Genomic DNA, 26,617 nt, shown 5'->3' with positions numbered 1-26,617 from the left:
CCCTGTAGAACTGGCATTTTTATATGGTAACTGGAGCTATGCAGTGGCTATTCATTATGATGTGTCTTTGTTTAAACCGAAGTCAAACCTTTAACAACCTCCCACATTTCAAGTATTTTTATTCTGAACAGTATATACAAAAACTAATGACAATGTGCGTCACTTTGTTTAGTTCAGTAGTCTCCATGGGTTCTCTAACTCTGGTTTGATCTACTTCGGGCATAGTTAACAGACCCAGAATTCTCTCAGCTGACTGTACGTGCTTCCTGGTTTGCCTTGGAATCACGCATCCTCAGACTTCATTGAGAAACTCCAGATTGAGGCATGCCGGGATGTGGATTGAGTCCATGGTCAGAGAAGACGGATTAAATGGAAAGAGAACAGGAAACATGTGTTTGGAGTCCAGCAGTAGCTGCTGGGGGTCATTCCTCTCTTGTAGTTGAGCCTGGGGAGGGAGAGTAAGATCGTGTAAGTATTTATTATAACCTAAAAAGTTTAAGTAACTTCACCAGAGTGAGGGGGCATACGGAATGGAAAGATTCCTAAGATGACGCAGAAGGCTTGCAGGATCAGGAGAAAGTGGTCTTCCTGTGTCCCCGAAGCAACAGTGGAGACAAGCCCGAGTTTAGGTTGGTGGAGGTCAGATGGTTAAGCACTTTCCCATTCTAGCATTATCTTAATGCTTCCAGCTGAGGGAGAAGGGGAAGCCGTGGCTTAGGGGCACATCCCATGGGAAGACTGTCGTGGAATGATTCATGGACCAGGTTCTACAGCCGTGGTTCTCAGCCTTCCTAACACTGCAACCCTTTAATACAGTTCCTCATGTTGGGGTGACCCCAACCAGAAAAGTATTTTATTGCTACTTCATAAGTGTAATTTTGCTACTGTTATGAATCATAATATAAATATCTGTGTTTTCCAATGGTCTTAGGCCATCCCTGTGAAAGAGTCATTTGACCCCCAAAGGGGTTGGGACCTACAGGTTGAGAACCACTGCTCTAGAGGCAGACTCCCTGCCCTGAACAAATGTCCAAACCTTCCTATGTCTTAATTTTGTCATCTGCAGGATGGAACATCATGGAAATTGCCAAGGCAGGAAGTCTAGGGAACAGCCCCTTCTCCACTGAAGCAACTACTGAGTTTGAAAGAGTGATTCTTGTTAACTATTCCAAAATTCTGGGACCTGCTTAGAGACTCATTTATAACCATGCTTTGATGAAGAGAGAGGCTGGTATCTGTGAGCACGTGGCTGAACCTGCTTGTGTGCCCCATTCTTTAGCCTCAAGCATGGCTGTGGTGATAGAAGCCCACGTTCTTGGAGTAGCTGGGTGGTGCCAGGGAAAGCAGTGGGGTTTTGACCTCTCAAAGTTTGAGATGGTGTGTGCACTTTGGTTTGTCTGGTGGGATCCAGCATGGATGCTTGTCTTAGAAAAGGTTTTTCTCAGGGTACAGTGGTTTGTCTTAGTGGCTTCAGTTGGAATATTTAAAAGGACAAATCCTCTTCCTTTCCCCTCTCTGAAGCTAGGTGTTTTAAGAAAAGTACGATAACCGAAATGAAATTCATAGAGGAGTTCCACAGCAGACCTGGGTAGGTAGAAGGGAGAGTCAGTGAGCTAGAAGACAATAGTGTTGAAGTGACCAAGTCTAAGAAAGGAAAAGAATGAGTAGGAATGCTAGAGCCAAGTATGGTGCTGCACACCCTGTAACCCCAGCACGTGGGAAGTGGAGGCAAGAGGACCAGGGTTCAAAGTCATTCTCAGCTACATAGCAAGTTCAAGGTCAACCTGGACTAATAAGACCCTGACTGAAAACAGAGTTTGAGGGTCCAGGAAGCAAAGTATCAACATACATACTGTAGAATTCCACCCCCCCAAAAAAAATGAGAGAAAAGGGCAGAAAAACATTTAAATAAAAACTAAACCCATCCCAAATCCAGTGGGCAGAATGTATGAGTACATCCAAGCTCACTCAACTTCAAGCAGTGAGCTTTAAACACACTGAGATATACAAATTGTGAAAACCCAAAGACAAGGAATCTTAAGAGAACAATAGAGAAATGCGTTTGTCATAGAGTATCCTGAAATGAGATTACCAGCTGATTTTCCATCAGATGCCATGGACATTAGGAAGTGATAGGAAGACACACCCCAAGGGGGGGTGTGCATGAGAATTTTACATCTGACAAAATTTCCTTCAAGGGCAAAGGAAAATTTTAGTCATTTCTGGAGACAAAGACATTGGATAAAAGTTTCAATGTCATGAACAATTACAGATGAAGCACAATTAGAAACAGAGCATACAGAATATATGGTGCCCCAATTGACAGAGCTGAAGGGAGAAATAGTTCTCCATTAATAGCGGGGCCCTTCAACCTCCCACTTCTGATGACATATAGCACTGTAAGGTGAGGTCTGTAAGCAGGCATGCTGGGCTCTTTAGGATGGAAGTTAGGTCCCTGGGGCATGCCTTTGAAGAGATACAGGGACTCTGGACCTTGCTGTCTCTTGCTCCCAAGCTGCTGTGCAGTGAGCAGCAGGTATCCCCTGCCTCACACTCGCTTCATTATGTACTGTGTGTTTACAGACCCTGAGAGCAAGGCTGAGTCACCATGGACTGAAATATCTGAACGTGAGCCCAGACGAACCTTTTCCCTTGAACGCTGATTATCTCAAGTACGGTACCACAGTGACAGAAAGCTCAGTGACGTGCATACAGATTTCCCCTTGGGGAAGATGATGGAGACAATGCTCTTAAAAGGCTGTGAGGACCAAGAGTCGATGACTCAGTACACTGAGTCCGGTTGCTGGCACCTGGCAAGTGCTGTGTTTGTCATGGGTAAGCCAGCTTTGTTTGTCCTCAGAACTACCCGTAAGCGCTTGAACTATGGACTCCAGGCTGGAGCTGCACTTTGGCAGGAGTATTGCCAAGGGAAAGATCCACAAATCCTCATTAGGAAAATACAGGTCAGGCCACTACCAGCTTGAGGTACAAAAACATTGTCATTGTTTTGTTTTTCCCTCTTGGGGACAAGCCACTGTTGTTTCAACTAGTGACAGTATCTTGATATAGTGTAACTTTCCAGGTTTCCTTGTTACCCAACTTTAGAGTTGGAAGACCAAGGGCTAATTGCTCAGCTCTAGCACCCATGGCATCTTTACTGTTTCTCTTAAGCCTTGGAACAGGCTGAGGCCTTCAAGGACCAGTAGCCCTTTGGAACACTGACGAGGGTGAGCCGTTTGAGTACAAGCCTGTGAAGGGGGCTGTTGAACCTCAAATTGCTCACATTTTGTTCAGTTACCTGAATGATGACACAAAGTGCTGCTTAAGCCTCCATACGCTAGCCACAAGATTCTCATGTACTAGCATCCGAAGAGCGGGGCCATAACTTCAAAACTTACGGTACATGATGTCGCAGAAAACCCCTATGAACCCTGTGGTGGCATTAACAGCTCTCAAGCTTACAGCATCCAAGTTTTAATGGTTAAGTGTTTGAATGTCTATGTGAAAGTCATACATATTTATGAGCTCCTGTGTAATGCTTCTTTATTTCAGGTGAGTGTTTTTAAACATGTACACTGTATGTAGTATGTAGGCAATGGTATATGCCTAACAAGCGGCTTTGACTGCTGGACAGGAGGTCAAGTGTAGTGGGAGTGGGGATGGGGTTGGGGGTACGGTGAGGGGGCCGACTGCTCACCAGTGCTTCTGAGCACTGCGTAGGGAGAAATAAACTCACTCTGGCCAAAATCCAAACCCAAACCAAACCCTTTTGACAGGACTGCCATACTTTCTGACAGTATCTGCCCTTGGCCTCCAGGGTGTATCTCTACGTCCTTCATCCGTTAGGCCTGCGGCCTGCTTGGCATATGTCAGTCTACTTTGGACTGAACTCCCTTCTTGCAAATGGCGACATTGCCAGTTGATGGTGTGTTATGATTCTCCCTCCTGTGTGGCTCAGATTCAAATGCAAGAATGACTTCCTAAACTTGTACTTTTGCTTGAGTTGCTTTTCAGCCCTCCACAAAAATCAGTAGTGGGTCGGGGTACCTCGTGGCTTCTCTCCTGTCCCCTGATCCCTTCTCTGCATTCAGGAGCTGGCTCTGTGCTTATCCTGTGCTGGCCTCCCACTCAGCGCCCACCCTCCCCGACTTTGACTCATCCCTTGTGTGGGTAAGCCGGCCTGCTCTGAGGGCTGTACGCTTGGCAGGCCCTGGCATTTCCCCGTTGTCCTTGAGGCAACAGCTACCTTTAGTCTGACTTGGCGTCTGTCCCTTGACCTCTGGCTTCATCTCTACTCAAATACCAGGCTAAAGTTCATTTACTCTTCTCCATGGTCTCTTCAGAGTCAAGGCACTCTTTCTAAATCTCTAGATCTCTTTTAAATCTTGGAAAAAAAATCCCCAGCCTTGCAAAGGAGAGCAGCATTCTGTACCAAAGCTCTTGTTTTCTCGGGGCTCTCTAACACTCCTGCGTCTGTCCAGTGTATTCCTCACACGTAACTGGGAGAAATGAGTCCTCTTGTGGAGTCACAGTCAGCTCCTGTCAGTCCCTGTCACACAAGAAGGCCCTCCACTGGACCCAAATCTCCCTGGGCTCAGCTTGAGGAAGCTCATGTTTAAGTTAAAAACTCACCTCTCAAGATGGATCTATATATACATCTGCCTAAGAAGTTTCTTCATACCAGATCCCCAAAGACAAATAGTGTATCAGAGACAAGGTGTGAGAGTTTGGATTGAATTCTTAGAGAATATTTCTTAGTTCCACATGGGTGGAACTGATATTAGGCCACCTTGTTAATTCTGCCTGGTGCCTTGATTCAGTAAGGTGCTCTCAGCTGCTGTGGGATGTATGGCAAATGTGTTGCTAATTAATCAATAAAACACTGATTGGCCGTTGGCTAGGCAGGAAGTGTAGGCGGGGCAAGGAGGAGAATAAAGCTGGGAAGTGGAAGGCTGAGTAAGAGAGACACTGCCAGCCGCCACGATGAGAAACAGCATGTGAAGATGCCGGTAAGCCACGAGCCATGTGGCAAGGTATAGATTAATGGAAATGGATTAATTTAAGCTATAAGAACAGTTAGCAAGAAGCCTGCCACAGCCATACAGTTTGAAAGCAACATAAGTCTCTGTGTTTACTTGGTTGGGTCTGAGGCTGTGGGACTGGCAGGTGAGAGAGATTTATCCTGACTGTGGGCCAGGCAGGAAAACTCCAGCTACACTCAGCCAATGAAACACTTGAGTTGAAAAGCTGAGTGGCAAGTCCATCCGTCTGCATGTATGTAGTTAATATTACTCATGGACACTAAGTTTCCTGTGCATTTAAGCAAGAAGCCTACGGATGCAGATTCTAGCACACAGTGTAGCCAGCGTTAGTAAAGAGAAGGTTAAAATCTGCATTTTCAATGTCCCTTTTGGCTTCTGACTAGGGACTTTATGAAATGAACAAAGACTCACCTGGATTGTTCGTATAAAGGACACTGTCACTCGTTCCTCAAATTCATTCAAGGGAGTGTATAGGTTTAAAATTTTGACGATCTGTTGGAATGAAAACATGGTTTAGCGCAGTACTAGACAAACTAAAGACTACTTTGAATTTTAGGACTCTGTGACAGTGGTACCATACAAATGTCCAACTCTCTGGACAGATCCCACTAGGCCTGTGCTCAGGCTGCTGTCTATAGCATGTTTCCACCCCATGGCTGCCCCTGCGGGGTTTGAGGTCCTGTACTGCATTCATGTCCTCAACGCCCACCCTTCCCTTAGGCTTGGTGGCTTATGCACAGTGAGTTCAGAAAACTGCTGTCCGGAACCCCCAGCCTCTGTTCTGCGGGCAACTCAAAGGTTCTTCAGAAGAGCACCAGGGCTCACTTAATCACGCTTAACCATGCTTACACCTCTTCCTTAAGAAAATTCACTTATGCTAGGCGGTGGTGGCGCACACCTTTAATCCCAGCACTTGGGAGGCAGAGGCAGGAGGTTCTGTGAGTTCGAGACCAGCCTGTTTTACAGTCAGTTCCAGGACAGCCGAGGATACAGAGAAACCTTGTGTCAAAAAAACAAAAAGAAAAAGGAAAATTCATTTACAAGTGAGATTTTCTTCTTAACCAGACAGCCTTTTGTCCACCTATCAGTTGTTTTGGTGGAAGTACCCCGGCCTCCTGCCAGGCCAACTACAAACAGGAAGTAAACTTACAGAAGGAAAACAGTTACTGGGACCGGGAAACACGAGCCCTTGCAGTTTTCTAAAGAGTTCTCTGGTTCATTTCAGGAGACAGCAGAGGAGGTATGAGAAGCATGTACCCGTCTGCGTATTGAGTTTAGAGTTGGCTACAATGGTGTTGGTTGGGAAGAGCATGCATTTGATTGGAAGAGACTGGTTTCCCTTCTGTCCATGGTCCAATTCTAAGTAGCCATGATCAAAAGCAAGATCTGGGGACCCATCTCTTTATAGACTAGTCATATGTCTACAACCAAATTATGGTATAAATACAATTTTGGGGGAGAGGAATTTAAATTAATATTTAAGTACCTTTAGATCATTAAGGCTTCATCTAAAATGATATAAATGGTGTCTTAAAATATGAAAATTGCAGTTGTAAAGGAAGTATGTAAAGTAAGCAAACAGCCTCATACTGACAGATTCAGAAAAGTAAATCTCTTTGGTAAGAAATTGTTTTTAAAAAGTTGTGACATGAGGCCAGCAAACTGGCTCAGTGGGTGAAGGCCCTTGCCACCAAGTCTGATTACTTGAATTCAATTCCCAGAACCCACATGATGGAAGAGAGAACAACTCCTTCCAGTCACCCCCTGAGCTCCATACATGCATATCATAGAACATGTGCACAGGCAGTTTCAGAAAGTTGTTATCAAGGTTTGTGGGTTTACCACCGTGTAAGTTAGCACATAGGGAGGGTCAGTAAGTTTCGGGGAAATGGCATCGGGTCAGACCAAAGTGATCTCTGCTTCATCAAGACCATTTCATCAGTTGCAAATTGGAATTGTGTCAACAAGGCCAGGAGCACCGCATCAGAAAACTCCTTGCAAGAACAGACTGGCATGGCCAGCATTGGTCTCGAATGGCTGTACCTGCTGGGTGCTGAGGGAGGTACACAGAGAGCAGATGGCCTCTGCATCCTCATTGGTTTTCTTCTTCAACTGGAGGAGCTGGGCTGCCTGGATCAAAGGTTCCATGGTCTGAACTGCTCCACTCTGGTGAAGGTTTTTTCCTCGAAGCCACTCTTCAAGTTGGCTTATGTTGTACCTTAGCCATAGGTAAAAAGGGAGCCGTGTTAGCCTTAATTCATGGGGGAGGGTACCTGCTGTGTTTTTCAGGCTAGGTGTAACTAGTGTTATCCTTGCCCCCACATTAATTATCTCATGTAGTTAAAAGCTTGCAAAGTGTGGGTAAGGAAATGTTTGCAAGAATGAAGACGTCAGTTTGAGCCCAGACCCATATTTATACACACACACACACACACACACACACACACCAAGCAACAACAAAACAAAAAATGAGCGAGGTGGCACATAGTTGTCATCCTGGTGCTGGAGAGGTGGAGATAGATCTCATTGGCCAGCCAGCCTAGACAACTGATAAATTCCAGTTCAGTGAGATTTTTTTTTTCTTAGGTGGGTATTTGAGTTGTCCTCCAGCCTCCATATGTTTGAGTACAGATGTATGTACCACTCCTATATGCACACATACGTTAAAAAAACTCTGCAAAGTGCCTAGCAGTTAATAACTGTAAGTTGAATAAAGAATGAATAGATGAATGCAAGGTTAAAATTAAGCCAAGATGAAATATCTAAAGTGTCTCTCAATATATTAACAGGGAGGGAAGCATAAATATACTAAATTAGAATTTACATTTAACGTTTACACACATTTATACTTGAGAGCCTTGATGACTCACTTATCCATTTTTCTCGCTCACCTAGCCACACTCATCAGTCTTTAAAGAGCATTTGAGCGTCTCTAAGCCAGTGTGAACATCTTGGTACTAGTTTGTTTAACTAGGTCACTGTCTCAGCAGGGTGAACTTCACCAATCAATAAAAGGGTGATGGATTTGAGCCACACACTGACTATGACAAGGGCCACCACCTTGGAGACAACTGTCCTGTGTTCTGCCCCCACCCTGTGTTGGGCCTCTCAGTCTCCACGTGCTGGCTGGTGCGAGCACCCCTCACCTGAGCTGCATGCCTGTACTCCAAGAGCAGGCATCTTTCCGCAGGAGCAGGTTGTTAAGGGTCACAGCGTTGATCATGTAGAAGAGCTGTTTGAACACCTGAAGGATGATCTCAGGGTCCAGGCCCTGGTCACACATGACTGTATGAAACAAATTCATCTGGCGGATGATAGCCTCCAGGCAGTAGGAGTTCTCTCCATCCACCATGCTGGAGGAGCGCTTCCGGTAACCCGTTGGCCGCACGCCAGACAGCCCCTGGATGCTCTCATTTTCCAACATGGCAGAAACTGAAAGGAAGGCGTGGTTAGAGCAAGTCTGCTGTAGGACCCCTCATCTCAATGAGACCATTCGGATGTGCACAGTATTAACATATGTGGGGACTTAACACATGTGGCAAAGATTTTTGAGTGTGGGGGCTCTCCATCTGACATAAAATAACCATGGAGCAAATTGTCACTTAAATTCATTGGTGATTGGACAAAGCTAATGGCTATGTACTAGCTGGATTTTGTGCTACCTCATGCCTATCCCAGGATGGGCTTGGCTTTGTGGAAGGCACAGTTGGTAACACCTGGTTGCTGCAAGGCAAGGCATGCTTGCCATAACCCCCTGCCCCCCCCCCACATCCTCCTCCAGACCCCAAGATGTGTGCTGGAGGTCCCTCAGCAGCACCTTACCGATCATAGGTTGTAACAAGCCCTCTGCGATTTTAATGAGCTGCTGATAGATCTGAATGGAAAGGTCGCTTAGCACCTGCCGATATTCAGTGAGGTCAAAGTTCTTGAGACAGTGCTCATTCTGCTTTGGAGTGTTCTGCGTCATGAAGCCCTGCAGAGGAAGAATGTGCAGTAATAAGCTTCTGGGGTCTCCTGGGTTCCGTACACCTTCTGGGACTTGGGCCACCTTAACAACTGCCTATTTGCAGGGCTTCCCTACGTGTAATGCTCTAGAAAACATGAGGCCTTTGGGATGGCCCTGGTCCTTCAAGGTAGTGGAAGTCTCATGACAGACAAGTCAGAATTGTGTCAATAAAAAGGCCTATATCATTTAGACCCTCAAAATAAAGTGAGTTCCATATATTAAATACCCAAAGCCAGAAACATAAATTAATAAAGGAGGGTCCCATGCTTTCTGAATGTTTATCTGGTATTGTGCATATTCAGATTGTCCAAGAGCTTAGGCTACACAAGGCCCTACAGGAATATGGCATAGGCCAGGTTGTGTGTGTAGGAGACTTCTAGGAACTCATCTTACCAGTCACCAGATGAGTGGGTGGTGACAGCAGTGTCCTCTTACCCTGCTGTAGTAGGATGGACAGGAAATCTGGGACAAGTACTAACATCCAAAGGGCTCCTGTGACCTCGGTCTTCTTACTGTTATCTTTTTTGTTTTGAGGCGGTCTTGCTATATCATCCAGGCTGTCTTTAAACTTGTGGTATTCTTGCCACAGCCTCCCAGTTGCTGGGATTGAAGGCACATGCCGCAGAGCCTAGCTCCAATGTCCTTTTTATTCAGGCTAAGAGGGACCAACAGCAGTCAAAAAGATCAGGACTGTCAAAGAGGCAGCCATGCCCCCCAACCTCTTGCCCTCACCTCAAATTACAAAGTGACTTCTAACAACGGGCACAAGTAGGAGCGACTGTGGGTGGCTGCTGAGAGACGGGACCTTTCATTCTTGTTTTTTAGCTACACAGAGCTAGTTACACTGCGGTTCAAATCTTGTCTCCAAGAGCAGATGTGCATAGGGAGTCCAAAGCACCCCAAAATGCAAGTAGATAAAGTGGGGTCCACTTTGGGGCACTTTGCTCACCACTCACCTCATCCCCACTGTACTGCTTCAGACAGTGGAGGAAGCGGCAGGTGTTGGACAACCAGAATGACGTCATCTCAAAGTCATCATTGTGCTTCTGTGAAGAGAAAAGCACACCACTGGCTCTGAGTCAAGTGTCTCCCATTGGCTGACATATATCCCTGGTGCTTCTCTTTCCATGTTTCCTGTGTTGCCCAGCATTCCTGGGCAACCCCGATGTATGCAGTCCACTTTCCAGACACAGAGAGAATTCCCTTTGCAGAGATTTGCTGTTCCTCCACTCCCTGAGATGGTACCCAGACAGAACCATTCCCTGGTCTCCTGACGAGTGGTGCATGCACCTGAACACATGGGAAGAACAGGTTGGTCTCCCAGAGCTGAAGAATGTGGAGCTGAGTGGCACAAATGAAGCTTAGGCCCAGCAGCCCTGGGCTCTGGTCTAGTCTAAACCTTGCTCTGGCCAACTCGGATTCTGATCTACCAGCTGTTTAACACAAGGCGTGCTAGGGAGCACAGCAGTGAAGTACACTAGTGTCCCACTGACCTAGAAGTCGAATGCTCAGTGGCAATAAACTAAGTGAGCAAGGCTGCTTAGCAACCCTTATACAACGCCATCTGGCCAGGTTCTGCATTACACCCACGGACTTCTCAGAGCCCGTCCCGTAACACACCACCGTTATTTAAGTGCGATGACCGTTATTTAAGCTACAACAACAGAACAAGGCTGACCACACCGGCTATGGGCCAGAACGGGCTAATCTAGCTCGGAGCTGTAGAAGGCCTCTCTAAGGAAGTGATGTTTGCATTCCTCGGCTGCCTTAGACTCCTGCTGGAGGTTATAAAAGAGGTCAAGGCTAGAGACACAGATTTGAGAGTGACCAGCCTAGGCATGATACACTTCAGGGCAGTTAGCAGATAACAAGGCTTGGAGCCAGAGACAGAGAAGGCGAGGCAGCTGCCAAGGGCATGCAGCCAGAAGCTGAGGGCTAGCTTGTTCTCAAATTGTGATCACAGGCTCACTAGACCAGAAGAGGCCTGGCCACAGTGTTCTGGAGGATGGCTGGCCTCCTTGGAATCAGCAGTGTTGGGGAAATCAGAAGACAGTCTATTGTAGAGGACTGCCACTGAGATGTCTGTCTCTAAAAATCTCCCTCCTACCACCTGACCCCAGCTCCTTTGTGAACATGCCTCCAAACAGCTGCCACATTCATCTGGTGTCTTTTTTTTTTTTTTTTTTTGTTTTTGTTTTTCGAGACAGGGTTTCTCTGTGTAGCTTTGCGCCTCTCCTAGAACTCACTTGGTAGCCCAGGCTGGCCTCGAACTCACAGAGATCCGCCTGGCTCTGCCTCCCGAGTGCTGGGATTAAAGGCGTGGGCCACCACCGCCCGGTCTCATCTGGTGTCTTAAGGTGACATTCTTGAGCTGTTTTAACACCCTACTCTCACCCTCCAGAGCAGTCCTGTTCTGGCCCAGGCTGCCTCACCTGGTTAACTGATGAATGGCAGCTGCTCTCTTTCTGCAACCAACCTTGAAAGTGTGTCCCAGTCCCTTGGAAAGGTGAGAGAGAGTATGGCTTCCTGAACGTGGTTCAGAGGCCGTCCACCTTCCTAACATCTATGCTAGCATGCAGCCAGGTTTTCCTGTGAAGACAGGTTCAGCAGATGTGGGAGGCCCACACTGGAGTCCTGGGCCTCCTGGCACCTGCAGTCTTGAGCCTGCTCTGAGTACTGGAAGGCATCCCAGGTAGTGTAACTGGTACACTGGCTGAACACAGACCCCGAGAAGCAACGGAGGCGCTCGCTTTGCTCGGGCTTCCGGGAACCTCAGCTGTCTGCACAGGCTCGTTACCTACCTTGAGGACTTTCTTAATGCCGTTGATGGTGGAGCTCAGCAACGAGTGTACCTTGAGGTCGTCGTTGGTGTAATCTGCATGCCTGATGCACATGTAGAGGATGTATGCAGGCAGGCAGGGCACGGTACCCGACAGCATCTGGGGCTTCAGGTCTAACAGCAACAACAGGTGAGTTAGATCTCACTGGGGTAACACCCTGAATGTCAGAACCCTTGCCTCAAAGAGAAGTACTTGCATCATTTCCCTGTAACTCACCCAGGAATCCACTGCTCACAGGGATTGAAACAGGGATAAGATAGACTGTGGTAGTCTGAGACTGCTATAGGCTCATGTAGCTGAACACCTAGTCCTCAGCTGCTGGTGCTCTTGGGGGGATTATGGAACCTTTAGAAGACAGAACCTTGCTGGAGGAAGTACATCTTCAAGGGTCTATAGCCTTGCCCTACTTCCTGCTTGCTCTCTCTGCTTCCTGCGTGCAGATGAAATGTGATCAGCCAGCTTCCTGTTGGGGCGCCGGCGGCTAGCCTTCCCTTGCCTTTATGGCCTCTATCGCTCCAGAACTGTAAGCCAAACAAACTCTTTTCTGAGTTGTTTTGGGTCACAGCAACAAGATAACTAACGTACACACTCATCCAGTTGGAGACACTGGTCAAAAAACAAAAGTATGGCCTGGCCGTATGTACTGGCTCGCGCCTTTAATTCCAGCACTCAGGAGGCTGAGGCAGGGGGATCTCTGTGAATCTGAGGTCAGCCTGGTCTGCATAGAGAGTTTCAGGTCAGTCAGGGCTACAAAGAGAAAGCTTGTCACAAAACAGAAGAACATATTACATTCCTAGGTGTTTGTATTACAGCAGTAAAATAAGTAGGCCCTCAGTGACTTATCTACCTCACGGAGGAAAGGGCCACAGGTTATAAACTCATGCCATGGTCCTCAGGAAGGGGCTTACAGCTAGAGGCAGGCTGTAGGGGGCTCATGCAATGAGGTGAGAATTCCATTTCTTGGCACCCCAACTTCTGGCTAGGCACAGTGGGTTCTTCAATACTGAAGATTAATATCAGGAGAATTTAGCAATATCATATCTTAGAGCAAATCACATTCCCAATGAGAACCAGTTGGCCAAGGGCTGAGACAGCTGGAACAACCTCTGGTCCATGGGTGTGCTGTTCAGTTTTTTGTCACCTTATACAAGTGGGAAGAAGGAACGTCAATTGAGAAAATGCCTCCATCAGAGCGGCCTGTAGGGCATTTTCTTGATTAGTGATTGATGTGGGAGGGTCCGTCAGACTGGAGGTGGTGCCACCCTTGGGCAGGTGGCCCTGGATGGTGTAAGAAAGCAGGCTGAGGAAGCCATGGGGAGCAAGCCAGGAAGCAGCACCCCTCCGTGGCCTCTGCTTCAGCTCCTGTTACCAGGTTTCTGCCTTGAGTTCTCTTTATGACAGACCGTAAGCGGAATGGTCATGGTGTTTATTACAGCCACAGAGGTCAAACTTAACAGTGGAGCTGTCAGTTTGGAACGATTTCCTGGCAGCACTTGCCCTGATGTCTTAAAGCTGAACTGGTCCAGTAGTCTGCTGCCACTCTGCTCAACATGTCCCTTTGTCCAGCTACTCTCGTCTGCCCTTTTCCTTGCCTTGAACTATGACTGTACGAATTCCACACTGATACTCAAGCTCCCTGACCCTCCCTCCTAAGGCCTCTGGGAAGCTGTCAGATGGATGTTAGTATCCTGAGGGGCTAAGAAGCCAAGCTTAAAACAATGAACAATGGCAAGAAACCAGAGCGTGGGAAGAAAGGTCTGGTGCCGGGTTAAGATGATGGCTGAGAAAGGGCCCCAGCACCTCACTGTGCCTCTGTCTGTACCCAGCTCTCAGCCTTCAGTCTCATTACCTAACCCAAACCAAACCCCAAGTGCCTTTTGGGCTTGGAAGTCACAAATGGGGAGGCCCCTCACCCTCTACCTGGACCAGCAGGATCCTTAAGTCATCTGCCAAGGCCAATGAGAGTTGGGGTCAGGCTGGGCTGCAAGTATCTTCAACTGATACACAGATTACTTCATTCTCTCAAATAACATCCTTCTAGTTAGTATTAATTACAGGCCATAACACTCTGGATACATGGTTAACATTCTGGCATATTCTAGGTTCTAGGCTATAGATTGGTTCTTTGCTCTAATTAGAATGCTAGCAGTATTAATCCAGGAAAAAAAAATGCAGTTCAATAGGCCCACTCCCAATCTCTAACATCTTACTTCAAGCTTTCCCTACATGCAGATTTTAAGCAGCTTGCCTTGCCCTGTGGTAGAACAGGCTCACTTCTGTTTCTTAGGCAGATGTTAGCATCTCATAGGATGGGGATTACAACTCTACTTTCTTCTCCTCTCTGAAGCAAGTAGCCAGTGATGGGTTCCCTATGAAGTGGTCCATCTCTCTATATGGGGATCACCGAAAGGCAGACAATGATGTATTCTTCCTTGGTATCTAGGTAGGAGGTGATCTCCTAGAGCCATCTAAGCATAAGAGCAGGAAGGGGCCCTTGACTTACACTTATTTAAGTCATTAAATTTAGAGTCCTATTTACTTATTCAGTTAGCTCTGATGTTGTAAACTTTGTGTTTCATATTTACCACAGAGTCACTGGAGCATGCTAGTCACCAGCAAGCTATTAAAAATGCCCAAATCAAACATCTGAAGGGCAACCACACAGAAGTCATGCTCTATTTCTCCCGTGCTCTTGGCCTAGGTACAGTACTCGGCAGCCACCTCCCTGTCCTGGAGTGACTTCCTCTAGGGTAATGTTTACCTGGAGCTCTGACTCCTTGTATGAGAAAGCCCTGCATTGCGCCCAGCTTCCTCCCTGGCTCCATTCCACACGCTGGGGGTGGGGTGGGGGTATGCATGGGGTCAGTCCCACCAACTATTTGACAGATGGGGACACTATAGCACCATGGAGAAGAGGCAGTGGCACTAGACTACTAAAGGATCTTCCTTTTGCCCAACAGGACTCTTTTTTCTCTATGGTTCTCCCCTGGCTCTGCAGGAAGCTGCTGGGCTGGGCTGGATAGAGCATAAAGGGGGGGGGGGCGCTGTTGAAGGCGGATGAGGCTGAGACAGGAGAGGAAGGGGACCAGGGTCAGTGAGGAAAGTGGCCCCCAGGAGTCCTGTATTCATTCCTGAAGGTGGCATCCACTACTGACCACAGAGAACTATCTTGACACAAACCTCAACAACCTGTAAACATGACTCAGACTCCCCCTCCCCCCCAGCATCCTTGAAGAGTGATCCCATGGGCAGGAGGCTCCCCTCTAACTTAACAGGGAAAATACTTCCGTTTCCAGAGCTGTAGGGGTGGAAAGTGGGTAGCAGGTGTTCTAGTCCTGAGGACCAAGCTGAATGGAGTTTGCCTTTCCTAGAGCTGCCGAAGCTGCTAGGCCACATACTGAGCATCTATCACTCACCCTGCTTCTCACAACTTGGGGGTTATAGTGTTAGTGTGAAGGTGTTGGATCCCCTGGAACAGGAGTACAGACAGTACAACTCACAGAGTACATGTGACTTGCCATGTGGGTGCTGGGAATTGGATCCAGGTCCTCTGGAAGAGCAGCCAGTGCTCCTAACTGCGAAGCTATCTCTCCAGCCCAGTGTTAGAGGTTTTTATCACCCTCTCATGTCACAATGAGAACACTGGTCATCAACTACATGGCTAGCTTGCACATAGGCTGTCCGATTCCAGAGGCCACACTCACCCATGCTGGATTGCACAGTACTAACAAACTGTAAATAGAAGGCGTTCGAATCCCTGACCCACTGTTTATCCTGTGTAACCTGAGAAAGTTACTAGAATGATTTCAGCATTCTCCAAGATGAGGTCAGGACTTGTATGGTGCCTACTGATATAGATGCTGGGAGTACTGAACAAGCAGGGAGGGTATGGCATTGGGCACAGTTGCTAACAAGCTTGCACGGCTTGTCCAGCTATTGCCAACACACATGGCCCACCCTGAACTTCCCCAGAGAAAAGAAGGGTTGCAGCAGCCACCGCAGAGAAGCGTGCGGTGGGCAGGAGCCATGCAGCCCCTGGCAGAACAGGGCCCTCTCTTCCCTGCGCTGATGCAAGGCTACAGGGGGTGGGGTTTTGGAAAAGCATCTGGGAAGCACAGAACAGCTGTAGATGGCAGCCATGAGGTGGAGGAGGGGGTTAAGAAGATCCGCAGGGGAGATGGGAGGGTTGGGGGTGAATAGAGATGGGAGAGGAAGGAGGGCTGGCAGGTGGCACGCCACTGCAGAGCCTGACCTGTCACCAGGTTCCGGATGAGGAGGGCCTCGTCCTCTTTGTGGTACTCCAGCATGCCTTGGAAGTCTTTCTCTTTTCGCTGGACTGTGACCTGTCTTGTGAGTTCATGGTGCCTCCTGTCACTCTGGGCCAATGCCTGGGCAGCTGAGTGGGAGAGAGAGAACAGAAACATGGTGAGAACTTGCAGCTGAATGCCTGCAGGAGGGGTATCCGGGCTTGGGGATCATGCTCAGGGTACTGGAGCACCCATACTCTATGAGCCTGTTCCTGGAGCCTGAACCCTCTATCTGTGGGTCAAGGACTTCAGCACTTGTACTGTGGTCCGCTGTGGACAAGAAGAGGAAAATCTCTGCAAGGGAAATAAATGGGTAGGTTTGGGACCAGAGAAAATGTGAGAAGTAGTGGCAGCCACGTTTAGCCTGCCCTGCTGGCAAGCGCTTCTCTCCTCCTACCAAGCTGGCAGCCCTGTTCCACTCAGTTCCCTGTGCGGACCACAGCACTTCACTGGCCATCAGGACACTACGATGGCACAGTTGTGAGCTGGCCAGGGGAGCAGGTGGCACCAGTGGGGCAGAAACACTGTAGCTGCCCTCTAAATGTAGTGTGAGCCCATGTAGGCACAACTGACTGGGAGGCATCTTAGCGGTACCCATCGCGGGTATCAGGGACTTGTTAAACTTCATGCAGACCTTTCCCCCGGCCCAGGGGAGGGTAGTAGATGCCAAGTATTTATTCATGGCACACCTGGGTACCAACAGTGTGAGGGTGCTGTCATCAGCACAGGGCAGATATGAAGTCCCCAGCAGTCTAGCTGAGGAGGTGCATTTGTGTGTGTGCACAGAAAAACACTTGACAATGCAGCTTGGCCAGGTGGCAGGCCAGGAGTGTGCACCGTAGGTGCCGGTGGAGGTGGAACACTGAGAAAGCCAAGTAGGAAAGAAGAAAGCAGACAAGGACAGGGCTGGTCCATCAAAGCATCCCCTAGAGCAGTGGTTCTTCATCTTCCTAGTGCTGTCTTCTCTACCTTCCCAATCATAAAATACTTCTGTGGCTGCTTCATAGCTATAATTTTGCTACTGTTATGAACTGTAATGTAAATATCTATGTTTTCTGATGGTCTTAGGTGACCCCTGTGAAAGGGTCATACGGACCCCCAAAGGGTTTGTGACCCACAGGTTGAGAACCACTGTCCTAGATGAATGGGAAAAGAGCTGGGCCAGTGATCCTGGTGGGAATTTGTAACTGGCTGGAGGGATGCTCTGTGTGTGTGCACATGTATATATATATATGTACACATACAGAGGAGCACCAGGTAAGAGCTAGGATTTTACTCTGCTGGCTATGAGCAGAGGCCTTGGGAAGCTACTGAGTCATCTAGGAACAGAGAACAAAGGTTGGTCCCAGGGTAGTCAGGGCACACACAGCCTGAAGCATGGAGGAAGGTTAAGATAGGTCTTCTGGACCTAGCAGCATGGAGAGGTTGGAAGCTGAGAGACTTGGAAAATGACTACGTGAGGATCCAAAGATAAGAACCCTGTAGATGACGGAGGTGCATAGGGCACATGCAGGGAGACCATCAGCTGAGAAAAGGTCACAGGCTGCCTGGTGTGGGCGGGCAGAGATGCCCCTGATGCTACAGAAGCAGCAGTTATACACTCGGTGATCAGTGGTGTGCCCAGAAGGCAGTGGCCTCAGGATAGCACAGGGCATGATTCCAAGCCTAGGGTGGTGGCTTTTGAGCTGAGGGGAGAAGGAAGAAGAGAGCCATCTGTGGCACAAGGGGCCAGAGGGCTACAAGCAGGGTGGGACATGTTTAGAGAGCGCAAGAGTTAGCGTTCCAGAAAAGAACATGCCCATGGCTTTAGGAAAGTGATTTAGCCTTCTGTCTGCCCCTCCCTCTGGGCTAGACTCCAAAATGAGAGTTTAATTGTGACATCCCACGGCACGGGTGAGGGCCCCAGGTCTTTGTGTCACAGTGTTGTTTCACACCAGAAAGCCTCCAAGGGCAGGCACCACTGTGAACCTGTGTGTCTCACTCCTCCAGCCTGCAGAAGCTGGCTCACACCTGCTCAAGCAGGTCTCCCTCCCTGCTGAGATGGGACGCTGAATCCCTCCAGGACAGGGCTGGAGCAGGCACAGCCACCAGAAAACTGATGAAGTCCCACAGGCTGGCCAAGTCAGCTCTGCCTCATGCACACACTCAGGTCCCTATACTCAGGCACACCCAAGCACACTACCTTCTAAGTCCTGGACCTTCTTCATGTAAATCTTCAGCTGCTTTTTCAGCTTCCTCTCATTCTTCTCCAGCTTTTCTACCAATTCTTTAAAATCCTGAAAGCACAAGGGAGCAGCAGTGTGAGCAGGATGTGGGCCTCACACCGAAGGAAAGGGGAAATCCTTGCCAGGAACACAGGGACCCAAGGAGGCTAAGGAGCCTACTCAGCTAAGGGCAGAAGGGCCGCCTCACACAGGTGCAGCACCTGCTCAGAACCCAGGAAGGGCGATGAGTCAGAGTTCATTCTACCAGCAACAACAGGGTGAACTCCTCCCAGGGCGAATTCCTCCCATTGGGGCACTCTGGCGCCTTGTGGAATCCTAGGGCTCCCTAAGTCAAGCCTCCCCAGAGGACACCCAGCTGAGGTGTCCAGGGGAGCTGCGGGCAGCACTCGGGGTGGAGGTGTGGTCATGTAGGCGTATAGCTGGAAGGGTCAGCAAGCCAAACGGGCTTCTGGGATGGGAAGCCAAACAGGACAGGGGCTGTGGCCTCAGTCGCTAGCAACCTGTTGCCCCTGGAAGCAAGTCAGTCCACTGGGACCTAGAACAGTAAGCTGCCCAGGGAAGGACTTTGCAATCATTATCATCCCCACCACGCTGGGCGGTGGCTCTTTGAGAAAGTGAGAGAGGAAAGGAGCCCTGCTTTCACCGTTAGAGCCAAGCCTAGGTAACCAGAGTGACCGAGAGAGGAGAAGCAAGCAGTTCATCCGGGACCTCTGAAACCTCTTGGGTGTGTGTATATTCTCACACTCCGCCCCTGTGCGTATTACGGGGTACAGAACCCAGGGCCAGGGAAACGTGTGCTAGGCAAGTGCTCCATAGCTGGTGCTCCACCACCAAAGACGGAACCTTTGCCTTGGAGTCCGAGGATTTGTGTGTGTGTGTGTGTGTGTGTGTGTGTGTGTGTGTGTGTGTGTGTGTGTGTGCTGTGTTTGCCCGTGTGAACAGGAGTGCAGGTACCTGTGGGGGCCGGAGGATGGAGAAGACTTTAAGGTAGGACTGCAGAAGAGAGTCAGCTACAAGATGAATACCAGTGCTATGGGGCTTTGCGGACAATTCTAACGATAGGCGTTTGGAGGGACTTTATCTTCACTGAAAAGGGGAAGGGCCTGGCCAGACGGCTCAGCAGGCACTGGTACTGCTGCCAAGCCTGCTCTGCCCTCAGAACCTACACGGTGGAGAGAACTGACTCCCGTGAGCTTCCCTCTAACGGCCACACGCACGAGGGGTAGGATTCCCCACGAATAATAAATAGATAACACAAACCACAAAAAAAACCCCTTCTCAGATGAGGGACATCTAAATGTTTGCGTAGTCCAGAGGACAGGGGTGATAGCACACACAGCTGGGGAGGGGGAGGAAGAAAAGGAAGGGGGAGGGAGGGAAGGATGAGGAGGAAGGGATGGGGGAGAACAGGTCAGAGACTGCAGGAAGCCAGTTGATACAATGGGTTTAAGTGTCTTGAAACACTTTAGTCAAGATTCTTAGGGGACAAATAAGGTCTCCTGTCTTAGTCAGTGCTCTATTGCTGTGAAGGACACCATGACCAAGGCATCTCTCTAAAAGAAAACATCTAATTGGAGGCTGGCTTACAGTTTCAGTCTTAGTCCATTATCTTCTAGGCAGGGAGCACATTAGCACACAGGCAGGCAGCTGAGAGCTACATCCTGATCCACAGGATGAGAGAGAGACTCTGGGCTTTCAGAGGTTTCAAAGCCCACTCCAGGGACACACTCTCCAACAAGGCTGTGCCTTCGAATCCTTTTAATCTTTTCAAGCACCGCCGTTCCCTGGTGACTAAGCATTCAAATCTATGAGTCTATGGGGCCATTTCTTATCCCAACCACCACACCTGTGAGCCCTGGGGTTTATGATGGCCCCATCTCACCCCCAGGCACCCATCCTATCGACTAAGCCAATCCACTGAATGAGGAATGTTGCAGACCCAGTCAAGGCTGTGGTACTGCAACTGCCAGCTGATTCCCATGAATGGCGATGTTACCGAGTCCGGAAGACGAAAATGTGCTCCGGACTCCCCATAATTGTTCTTCACAAACTTCCACAAAACTCTGGGGGATAATCAACAAATACCCTGACACCTGTGTGCAGCTAAACACCAGATGCCTCAACAAGGAAGGGTAAAGTCCAACAGTCAGGCTGCAGCCACTATTCCATTTCAAGGCACAGGCTCCACAGCCAGCCTCCGCAAAGGAGCCTGGGAAAGGCATCCCTCCACTCCAATCGCTCGTGCAGATGCTGACTGCAACCCATGGTGCTGCATCCTGTCCACCAGCTCTTCAGGTTAACAGCCTTCGTTTAAAATGCCAGGGAGCCTTCTCCTTAATGTGCTAAGAATAATCATGTAAAGCTGTGCTCCCCACTCTTGCAGCACACTGGACCCCCCCTGGGAATCTCCAAAGCCTGAGCTCAGCAAAACTCAGGATAAATTAAGGCAACACTAAAGCTGGCAAACTCCTGGAGCTACTATGGAGGCCCACATCCACAAAGGCCACAGTGATGGTGACTACAGGACCGAATTAACCCGAGAGAAGTCTTGGCATCGAAGGTTGACTGTGTCTGAAGACATCTCTAGAGGAGATACTACCAGGACAATTACAGCCTTACCCTACCCACAAGCCTCTCTGACCTCTTCAGCTAGAATTGCCCTAAATTCCTGGACGTTTAGCTCTTAAGGTTCCCAGCATGTTGTGTTGTGGTCAGTTGTATACACATATCCTCCTCCTTGCCCAATGCCCATGACTCATCTGCCAGCACATAGCTGGTATGGATATTTGCTGACAATGGGGACATAAAACACAAATAGTCCTTAGAACGTGCTACATGTTGGCTCTGCTTCTGGGTCATAGTTCCAGACCCTGTGCTACAAGTCTTCCAAAAGGTGGCAAACTGTAGTCTCCTTGTCTCTCTCCTTGTCTTCATAGACCCAGAACCTCAGGCTCCTACTCACATGCCAAGGTTCACTACTCTTCTCAAGGTGGGGCTGTCCACTGACTCGCCTAGGCTGCAAGTGAGTACAGCAAGTCTATGTTACACAGCTCTTTTTGCTAGCTGGTCATCCACCGTATCACATGTCCAGTGGCCCCCCAGGAAGCATCGACCTGCAAATGCATTTTCTAGGTTATGTCCTTCACGTACCAGAAGCTGGCTCAACAACTTATTATTTGATTTTTAGATATATACAAAATAGGTTTCATGATGATGTTTTCATACATGTATATTATTGCCAACAACATGTACATTTCTGTGCATCAGGCCAATTGTCTATAGTGACAAGAGGACATATTATGAGAAAGAGGAGGAGGAATCACGTGTGAATCCAGTACCTTACCTCCTCTTGGGGTTGGCCCAAACCCAGGCTGCCTGGTCCCAGGTGCAATGATGGCCCAGCTGGGATGGACTGGAAGCCCTGCTAGTGTGTGCCCTGCCGATCAGGCTTGGGTACCTCTTGCTGTTCTCTCATAGACACCCCACCCCAGAAGACATGTGAACCTCACTTCCATTCTTCTCCTCCATAAATCCTCTAGTCTTTTTCTGTAATCTGTGCTGCTAATCCCGTGGAGAATCATATTTTTTGGTTTTTTGTTTTTTAAATCAATACTGTCTTCCTTATGCCCTTCATTTTGTCTTCCTCCTGACCTGTAAGTTCTCCAGGGGACACACTCTCCCATCCTTCTAACATCTGCCATGACCACCAAAGATAGCCACCAATGATTTCTGTTCCCATCAAAGGACAAGTACCTCCCTGCTACATCCGGCTGAGCCGTGAGATTTGTCTTGGTCACTAGCATGGGGCAGAAGTAATGTCATGCTGGTTCTGGGCACAGGCCTTTAGGAGCCCTTGGCTCCTGCTTTCTTCTTCTTGGAAGCCAGTGCCACATACAGCATCTCAGGCTAGGCTAGGGAATGAGACAGGGCACATGAGAGAGACCTCATGGAGGAAGACCCAGGTCCAGACATCAGAATGAAGCTATAGCAGATCTTTCAGCTCCATGTGGAGCATAGCCAAGCTGTTTTCATTGGGACCTGCCAGAATCCCTGACCTGGATGTAGACATTGCCATTTTAATACATCAAGTCCTATGCCATTTGTTTCAATTATCACTCGTCAACAGACAGGGGTTTTGTAGGTCTCTGTTCCTACTGCAGAGCTAAGGACATGAGCCTTGCCCATCCGGCATCTCCTGATCATATTCCACCTAGAAAGGATCCCAAGAGCTACAACCCACGAGGCACGGCCGCTTACCAGGTTCTCATTGGTCAGTCGAGTTATCTCCTGCTGGACCCCAAACTCCACCTGGGCCTCTGGGGAGAGCAGCAGGGTCTGGCAGAAGGTCTGCTGCTGCTTGTCCATCTCCTCTTTCAGGGCCTCCACCTGCGCCTTGAGACGCTCCACCTCCTCCTCATGCTCCAGGCTCTGGGCCTGCAGCTGTGCCTCCAGCAACCTGCACCCGAGAAAGCAGCCAGGTCACCATGTGGCTGGGGTGGGCACCCACGGTGAGAGGCCACAGACAAACACAGCAGGGAGCAGCCAAGCACATAGCAGGAGCGACCACATGGCCCCAGCCAGGATGATGCAGCGGGGAGGCGGGTACCGACGGGCAAGCAAGCCAACTTGCCATCCTCTCAGATGACCAGAAACCACGGCCAAAGGCACCCTTGGGTTTAGGCTTCTTTTATCACCCTCATTTTTTTCCCCCTATGGGCACAGCCTACTGGTTTAGGATTGAGAGATTGTCTCCATGACAATATGCCGTTAACACAGATAAATGTCTCATAGTGTCCTTGAAATAGCGGCGTCAACATCTGCTCTAAAGTTTGTAAGAATTTCCTTGTAAGCTGGGCGGTGGTGGTGCACACATTTAATCCCAGCACTTGGGAGGCAGAGCCAGGTGGATCTCTGAGTTCGAGGCCAGCCTGGGCTACCAAGTGAGTTCCAGGAAAGGTGCTACACAGAGAAACCCTGTCTCGAAAAACCAAAAAAAAAAAAAAAAAAAAAAAAAAAAAAAAAAAAAAAAAAAGAATTTCCTTGTAAAGACAAAATACTGACAAACAGAGCTCATATTAGTTTATTTTCCCTTCAGTAGATGCCTCTCTTTTTTTTTTTAGAAGGAGAAGAGCTATTGTTTTGCCTTTCCTTTCCACCCTTACTGCCCCACTTTACCTCATAAGTAATCATTTACAATTTTCCCTCTGGTCTAAACGGCTAAGACGACTTGGGGGAATCTGTCATAAGAAACAAAGATCCAGAGGAAGCTTGGAGAGGCTTGGGAGGAAGCGCAGAGATTTCTGTCTAAAAGGCCCATGGTTCAAGGTCAGTGCCTGCCCGCTTTAGCAGGAGCTTCAGCTTGGCTCTGACCCTGACATGGCCAGATGCAACAGGGGCGTCTCCTGGGACTTGAGTCACCTGATGTAGCTTTCTCGATCTATTAGGCCACCTTCAGCAAAAAGGGACATGGTCAATGGGTTCTGAGGACACGCTCACCCCAGTCTTTCCCTGGGACGTAGTAAAGTTTCTGCCCAGGGCGGTGCCCAGGGCCATCTCCTGGTGTCCAGATGGCAAGGAGTGGGCAGCCACCATATGTTTGCTTTTCTGCTGGTTTGGGAGATAACTACCATAGAGAAGGGGGAGCAAGAGAGAAAGAGGACATCGGCTTTGTTGGCAGAAGCAGCCACATTTTAGGCAGCCAAGTCAGTTCTACAGGCCGACATGTGTGAGGGTTTCTCAGCAAAGGGATGGGAATGAAAGAGAAGATGATGAAGGGATTGCCTACCACCTCAGGCCTGCTTCCACAGGAAACAACAGTAACCTGAGAGTGGTAGACGATACTCTGGTAATGAAACTGGCATTTTCGATAGCACACAGTATTCAGACACCATTCAGCACTGGCTACAAGAGACTAAAACTCCATCAGTGTAAGAGGTAAAGTTAACAGGAAGGAGGGTGTGGACCTTTTGGTTCTAGGGAGCTGTCCCAGGACCACTTTCTGACCTGCTGTGTGTCCCCTGCTCGCATCTGCCTTACTCTCAAGTGGATTCAGCTCAGGGCTCTACGGCAGGAGTAAGATTCCCATCCAAGCATCCGAAAGATCTCCTGAAGCACGGACCTGTGTGCTATTTTCCAACGCATTCACTTGATTCTTCTTTGTACCACATCCAATCTCAAGACAGACATGAGGAGCACCCTGGAAATGTGCACACCGGTTCCTGCTCTAACAAACTTCTGACTGGCAGGACTCTGACCTTGTTGAATAACCACCACAGAAAGCTAATGCCTCTGTACTTTCTGCGTACGTAAAGCTTTACCTGAGGTGATCCTCTTCTGTCTGCTGACCCTGTGTGGCAGGGCCTGCTCTGGTCCACCATTTGACAGTAAGGAACCCGGCCACACCCCCTGCTCAGGTTATGGGGTCCAGAAAAGGATACAGCACTGGACTTGCTCCTCCCCTCACTGCCATGTAGGAATCTCCACGATCTCACCACCAGCAGCGGCAGGGAGATGGCCACATGACAGCTGAGGTATGGGCACCCCCCAGTCACTGAGGGAGCCGGGCCTAGCACTCATTCACCTCCCTGGCCCTGATTGATGACCCCCACCCCCCATTTCTTGTTGAGAAAAAAAATGAACCAAGTCATGCTTCTGCTTTCTAAAAGTCACAGCAAGTATGACAAGCCTTGGCGCTGTCCTCGCTCTGCATACGTCCCTGGCTAAACCGTTCGCCGGCTGCTAAAGGTGGATGGGGTCAGTGTTGCTGCTGACAGCAAATGTTAGATGGTCTACTTAACCAGAACTGAACCAGTCCCTTAAACCTGCGAAGCTGTGCTCACAAGGGCGCTGTGAGGGGCAGACATCATGATGTATCCTCAGCACTCATCTGTTAGTGCCGGGACCAGCTGCATGCTGATAGCATGTACCAAGGGGCCTTGCATTTGCAGCACAGCCAGCATGCAAACGAGGTCAAGGACTTCGGCTAGCCCTGAAGGGTTAAGAAGGGTGGCATGTAGCATGTCAGCAGCATCATGGGCCTTGGAGTCCCACAGCTAGGTTTCCTTTGTGTGACTTCTGCTATACAAACCCTGCCTCTTCTCTCCACCTATAGAATGAAGAGTCGGGCCACGTGGTCTCTCAGGTTCAACTAGGCCACCTAGTGCCACCATCTTGACCCAGGCAAGCAGCTTCTGCTGACGTCATCTACACTGCCCAGGCACAAAATGATGGATGGACAACCCCTAGGGATTGCTGGCCCGAAGCCCATGTGAACTGTGCCCAATGCTCTCACAGATGCTCAGGCCAAAACAAGGAACGTAGACACGAGCAGGCACACAGCTGAAGCACATACAAGACGGAGGAGCGTGTTCCACCTGGCAACTTGCTTTAGGCCTTGGTAAGCCAAGCCGAGTTCTCCATCTTCATTCAAATATCCCCAATCCTCAGTCTGGCTAGAGATAAAGTACAGAAAAAGAGGGTGTCCAGTGGAGAGGAGAGAGGCATTCAGGCTGACTGGAAAGCTTACAGGCAAGGCTTGGAGTCAAGAAAAGGGGACGGACTGCAGGCTGTTTCCCACACTTCTCTCTGGCTCCCACACTCCTGCAGACAGAATCCCTCTGGAGTTTCCCAGGTTTCAGGTACTGTCTGGGAAAGAGGTTCATGTGGTCTCACAGAGGTCCACCAATAGCTGCAGCTCAGGTACATGCTTGCCAAAGACACCAAAGAGCTGTACTTGTTCCAGTGACTCTACAAAGAACAGCCGCACAGTAGCCCAGGCTGGGCCATGGCACGTCCCTGTCTCACACCCACCATGCTTTCTTCCATCTGAAGGAACTGAAAGGACAGGGGAACAAGTCTAAGCAGGGTCTGAAGAGAGTACACCAAACGAGCATACGGCACCACAGGGGCTGAGCAGGCCCTCACGGTATGGAGGGTGCAGAATGGAGGGTGCTGCAGCACAGGGCAGCAGGTGAGACACCTGGGGGATGCGGGCAGGCCCTCACGGTGTGGAGGATGTGGTATGGAGGGTGCTGCAGCACAGAGCAGCAGGTGAGACACCTGGGGATGCGGGCAGGCCCTCACGGTATGGAGGATGCTGGCCTCCCTTTCAATGCACAGCTTTCTGCCATTCTCTAAGAGCAAGTAATTGCTTACTAACCTTAACTCCAGCTCTTCTTACAGAGGTGTAGGGGTGTGT

General features: G+C 49.2%; 1 protein-coding gene across 1 annotated transcript in view; it reads right to left on the bottom strand.

Moving 5' to 3' along the window:
• Nucleotides 1-102: 102 nt before the first annotated feature.
• Nucleotides 103-26,617, bottom strand: part of Myo5b (myosin VB) — a 213,827-nt gene continuing 187,312 nt past the window's right edge. Inside the window, exons 30-39 of the mRNA XM_059246817.1 lie at nt 22,678-22,876; nt 18,378-18,471; nt 16,141-16,284; nt 11,850-12,001; nt 10,005-10,094; nt 8,865-9,015; nt 8,189-8,474; nt 7,086-7,260; nt 5,454-5,534; nt 103-445 (exon numbers count right to left, since the gene is read on the bottom strand). Coding sequence (XP_059102800.1) covers nt 293-445; nt 5,454-5,534; nt 7,086-7,260; nt 8,189-8,474; nt 8,865-9,015; nt 10,005-10,094; nt 11,850-12,001; nt 16,141-16,284; nt 18,378-18,471; nt 22,678-22,876 — 1,525 coding nt within the window. The 3' untranslated portion in view covers nt 103-292. The remainder of the gene's footprint in view (nt 446-5,453; nt 5,535-7,085; nt 7,261-8,188; nt 8,475-8,864; nt 9,016-10,004; nt 10,095-11,849; nt 12,002-16,140; nt 16,285-18,377; nt 18,472-22,677; nt 22,877-26,617) is intronic.

The sequence above is a fragment of the Peromyscus eremicus genome, chromosome 19 (assembly GCF_949786415.1).
Source record: "Peromyscus eremicus chromosome 19, PerEre_H2_v1, whole genome shotgun sequence".
In the NCBI taxonomy this organism is placed as follows: domain Eukaryota; kingdom Metazoa; phylum Chordata; class Mammalia; order Rodentia; family Cricetidae; genus Peromyscus; species Peromyscus eremicus.
This window is presented reverse-complemented; position numbering and strand designations above follow the sequence as displayed.